This window comes from Manihot esculenta, chromosome 11, assembly GCF_001659605.2.
Source record: "Manihot esculenta cultivar AM560-2 chromosome 11, M.esculenta_v8, whole genome shotgun sequence".
NCBI classification, from domain to species: domain Eukaryota; kingdom Viridiplantae; phylum Streptophyta; class Magnoliopsida; order Malpighiales; family Euphorbiaceae; genus Manihot; species Manihot esculenta.
In genome coordinates, this window is record NC_035171.2 from 25,249,740 (window position 1) to 25,254,785 (window position 5,046).

Sequence of the window (5,046 nt, forward strand, 5' to 3'; positions counted from 1 at the left end):
AGCAAGCATATCCAGTCCATGGCCCTTCTCACAATGGGGAATCGACATCCTGGGACCTTTCCCCAAGACTAAGGGGCAAAGGAAATTTGTCGTGGTGGCTGTGGAATACTTCTCGAAATGGCCAGAGGCAGAAGCAATAGCCACAATCACAGCTCGCAAGATGATAGATTTCGTATGGGGGCATATCATCTGCAGATTTGGCATACCTAGAGTACTTATCTCAGACAACGGCAGACAATTTGACTGCAGCATTTTCAAAGCCTTCACGACGAACATGGGCATATGGCATAAATTCTCCTCCGTGGCTCATCCTCAGACTAATGGCCAAACAGAAGTGACTAATAGAGCTATCCTTCAAGGATTAAAGAAACGGCTGGATGGCGCAAAGGAAAATTGGGCAGAAGAACTCAATAGCATACTATGGGCCCTCCGAACCACTCCCAGAGCGCCCACTAAAGAAACACCGTTTGCACTTGCTTATGGCACAGAAGCCGTAGTCCCAGTTGAATTGCAGATCCCCACTCATCGAGTTCAATTCGTTAGTGAAAATACCAATGAGGATAAGTTAAGAAGCAACCTGGATGCTCTTGAGGAAGTCAGGGAAGAAGCCCAAGTCTGAACTGTCGCTTATCAACAACGAGCAGCGAGATATTACAACCAAAAGGTCAGAGAAAGAAGCTTAAAAGTGGGAGACCTGACCCTAAGAAACCTGGAGGCTACAGGAAAAAGAGTGGCCGCGGGTAAGTTAGCACCAACCTGGGAAGGTCCTTTCAAGGTGACAAAAGTGGTCAAGCCAGGGGTATACAGAATTGAGGATATGCAAGGAAACCCCGAGCCTCATGCTTGGAACATCCAGCACCTAAAAAGGTACTTCCCTTGAAAAATTTGTAACGAAAAACATTGTATTTTGACAAACATGAGTAAATAGAAGTTATTTATACAAATATGAATTGTCTTTATAAATAACGTTCCTCCACGAAAAAGAATAACATTCCTCTACGAAAAAACAAAAAGAAGAACAGGGCTCAGAAAGATCCCCTGAAACAAGACCTCAGTTAGGCACAAAACCAGCTGAGACGACGAAGCGACAGTAAGGCCAATGAGCCTGAATCTTGTGCAAAAACCTCAAGAAGAAACAAAAAACTGCCGGCGGGGCCCCGAGGTCACCCCGGAACGGCCGGTGAGGATCATAAAGATGCCTCCCGGAGCATGAAGACCGGGATCCCCTAGAACTCCCGGGTAAACAAAGAAGACCGGGATCCCCTAGAACTCCCGGGTAAACAAAGAAGACCGAGATTCCCTAGAACTCCCAGGAAAACAAAACAAAACAAAAAACAGCCGGCGGGGCCCCGAGGTCACCCCGGAACGGCCGGTGAGAATCATAAAGATGCCTCCCGGAGCATGAAGACCGGGATCCCCTAGAACTCCCGGGAAAACAAAACAAAACAAAAAACAGCCGGCGGGGCCCCGAGGTCACCCCGGAACGGCCGGTGAGGATCATAAAGATGCCTCCTGGAGCATGAAGACCGGGATCCCCTAGAACTCCCGGGTAAACAAAGAAGACCGGGATCCCCTAGAACTCCCGGAAAAACAAAACAAAACAAAAAACAGCCGGCGGCGCCCCGAGGTCACCCCGGAACGGCCGGTGAGGATCATAAAGATGCCTCCCGGAGCATGAAGACCGGGATCCCCTAGAACTCCCGGGTAAACAAAGAAGACCGGGATCCCCTAGAACTCCCGGGAAAACAAAACAAAACAAAAAACAGCCGGCGGGGCCCCGAGGTCACCCCGGAACGGCCGGAGAGGATCATAAAGATGTCTCCCGGAGCATAAAGACCGGGATCCCCCAGAACTCCCGGGAAAATAAAAAACTGCCGGAAGGGCCCTGAGGTCACCCCGGAACAAAAATAGCCAGGATCTCGTAAGATCTCCTGAAAACAAAAATGGTCGGGCTTAAAAGCCTCCCAAAATGAAAACTTTCCATGCAGGCACACTCATAAAAACACAGTTCCGACCTCAAAAAAGAAAGGAGCCCAGAGCTACCAAAAAAGAATCAGGTTCCAACCTCCTGAAGAAGCACGATTGCTAAAGAAGCGCCGACCTCAAAACAGATGCTAACGATAAAAGTATGGCTATAAAACAAAAGGCCGGCTTCCTAGCTCGGACAGACCTGTATTCTCAAAAGCTCAAAGCCGGGCTCCCAGCTCGGATAGCCTTATATCCTCAAAAGCTCAAAGATATGAAGGCCAAAGAAAAAGGCCGAGCTCCCTCTCTAAAAGGGCTTATAAATGAAGAAATCTTCAGAAGCATAAATAAAAGGGGGCTATACTCAAAGCCCAGATCAGTTTATCCGGAACAAGCATCCAAATTTACAACCAAGAAGAAGGGGCTAAAAGCAAAAAGCAGACATGCTAGTCACTATTAAAAGGTATGAGATTTGATTTCTCAGACTATTAGCTAAACTTACAACCCAAGAGCAATTCAGAGTTTATGAATGAAAATACATAGTGTACAAATATGAGAAAAAAGATATTAGAGTATTTTGAGGAAAAAGAAAACTGATATTTTATTACAAATAACTATTACAAATTATCCTTCTGACGAAGTGGGGGGATAAATAGTCCTTAAAGGACTTACATCAGTAAGCACACCCTCGCCTACATTATTTACACTTGCAGTCACATCTGAAGGAAGCTCGGAACCCCTTGGATCAGAGCCCTCAACGTTTACAACAGGAGCTATCTCTGACTCAAGGTGGAGATCCTCCTTCTCAGAGTTAGGGTCATCCTTCCCTGACTCAAGGACTTCCACGTCCTCCCCCTCTAGCTTGGACTCTTCCGAAGAAGACTTAGCTGGCCGGCGTATGTTCCTCCGGCAATCTCCTCGGGGCATAGGGAAATCATCCTCCCCATACAACACTGGCTCGCCATCTGAGTCCGCTTCGTACTTGCGAAGCTCGGCCAAAGGAGTATCAGGAGCGTGTCTGGCTTCTCTTAAACCACGATTATAGCCGGTCACATACATGCGGAAGGCTTTCTTAAGAATAGCCGCTCCCATTTCACCAGAAGCTTTATACTCATTAAGATGTGCTTCGCAGGCCTCAGCCACAAATTCCTTAAGCTCGGAAGAGTCCTTGTAGTCCTGGAGGTGAGCCTCACAGGCCTGCTCGATCTTCCTTTTCAGCTCATCCGACTCCTGATATTCCGCTATGCACTGCTCACGCACCAGCTGAGATCTGTCTTCAAAATGCTTTACTACCTTAAGCAGGGCTGAACACTTACGCTCCAAGGTCCTGACTTCATGGTTGAGCTGCTGATGGCGAAGGTTGAACTCCTCAGCCGATGAACCCAGATCTCTGATACGATCAGAGCTCGTGCTCAACTCCTGCTCAAGGACCTCCACCCGAGCTAGGGCTGCTTCCTTCTGAGCCTTCGCTTCCTCCAGTTGAGCTTGAAGCTCTTCAAAATCAGCCTTTAAGACCCCATATTGTTGCTGGACCTCAGCTTTTTGCCTCACGGCCTCATCCCTTTCGCTAAGGGCCTCTGTCATAGAAGACAGCTGCTTTAAAACCCCTTCGCAGCGAACCTCCAAAGCAGCTGCCCTCTCATCAGACACTCTGAGAACCTCACGAGTCTGAGACAGCTCTGCTTCTAAAGACTTGGTATACCCTGATGTCTCAGCCGCCTTCTCATCAGCCTTTTTAAGGGCCTCTAGCGCCGAATGCAGCTCCACCTGGAGGGACTGGATTTGCTCTCGAGCAGCTACTGGATTACCCCTTGCGTCATTGGTTGCAGATAAGTTCTCTTCCAGACGCGCCTCCTCAATCCGGCTGTCTACAGACTCCTGGAGGGAGCGATCACGAGCATCCACCTCCATAAAGAGGCCCGTCGCCTAAAATGGAGGAACAACTGTCAGAAAAAGAAAAGAAGCAAAACCTAAAGGGAGGTGAAAAAACAACTTACCATTAGAAGCATTTCTCTAATTGAAGATCCAAGCTCCTCACGAGAGCGAGATCGGAAGGACACTTGCTCCTTGGTAGAACTGGCTAAAAGACCAGTCAGGGCAAGAAGACGAGGATCCGAAGCCTCTGTAATTTCGTCGAACATCCGCTCCCTGAGCAGTTCGGCGACAGCACTGGCCGGAGACTCGGGGGTAATGTCCGACGCACTCAGAACGTTGCCGGAAGGAGACAATGAAGGCACAGCAGGAACACCTTTCTTTTTCCCAAGGGGAGGAAGAGCTGGAGAAGGTCCTGTGGCAGCCCTGGATTTCTTCCGAGCTGGAGATGGAGCAGATGTTTCGGATAGGGCTGGGCGTTTATCCCCGGTCTTCGGTAGAGCGCCCTCAGATCCAATCCTCACAGAGGCAGGGGCATCTTGAGTAGAAACCTCTGAGACTTGGTCATCTAGGAGGATGATCTCCATTCCTGTCCCAGAGGCCTCCTTGTCTTTAGTAACAGGGAACTTAGATTTTTCCCCTGACACCCCTCCAGGAGAATGGGCAATATCCTGCTCTACTTGTTCAACGGTAGGGGTCTGCTCCACAATAGGAAGAGAGGTTCCTCCCACGCCCTCCGAGGAAGCTGGGGCAGACCTAGACCCTTCAGCAGGCCTAAGAGTTGAGCTCGACCCACCGCGGCTAGATGGCTTGGTGCTGCGGGCGCTCGGCTTCAAAGCTCTAGAATAAGCTTTGGCGGGAGGTCGGCTAACCTTCTTGGAAGAAGCAGATTGAACCATCTCCGCAGCAATTTCAGTCACTGAACGCCCATCCCCAAAAGCGTCAAAAATCGCATGCATATTGTCCCGAGATAGGACAAAGTTCTTGGGAAACTTGATATCATCCATTTTTACTTCAGAAGCTACAAAAAACATGAAAGTACAAAGAGTCAGCATATCTCCTGCTATTACGGGCAAAGAAGAAATAGAATAATTGGACAAGGCACTATACCCGTGTCCCGGATATCCCTAAGATTGGACACGAACATACACTTCTCGACGTCATACTTCTTCTCAACAGAAGTCAGTCGAAGCAGCCCCACCTGCTCAA

At 48.9% G+C, this 5,046-nt stretch overlaps 1 protein-coding gene across 1 annotated transcript; it reads right to left on the reverse strand.

The window, feature by feature from the left end:
* Positions 1-2,589: 2,589 nt before the first annotated feature.
* Positions 2,590-4,844, reverse strand: LOC122725031 (uncharacterized abhydrolase domain-containing protein DDB_G0269086-like). The gene is made up of 3 exons (XM_043961448.1): positions 4,131-4,844; positions 3,000-3,891; positions 2,590-2,879 (listed from the first exon to the last, which is right to left on the reverse strand). The coding sequence occupies exons 1-3, from the start codon at positions 4,842-4,844 to the stop codon at positions 2,590-2,592; spliced, it is 1,896 nt and encodes a 631-aa protein (XP_043817383.1).
* Positions 4,845-5,046: the final 202 nt, after the last annotated feature.

Coding starts and splice junctions, on each gene's coding strand:
- LOC122725031 (XM_043961448.1), bottom strand. CDS start 4,844: ATGGATGATATCAAGTTTCCCAAGAACTTTGTCCTATCTCGGGACAAT. Junction 3,892..4,130: donor CCGAGTCTCCGGCCAGTGCT/GTCGCCGAACTG, acceptor CCTCCATTTTAG/GCGACGGGCCTCTTTATGGA. Junction 2,880..2,999: donor TGTGACCGGCTATAATCGTG/GTTTAAGAGAAG, acceptor TGCCCCGAGGAG/ATTGCCGGAGGAACATACGC.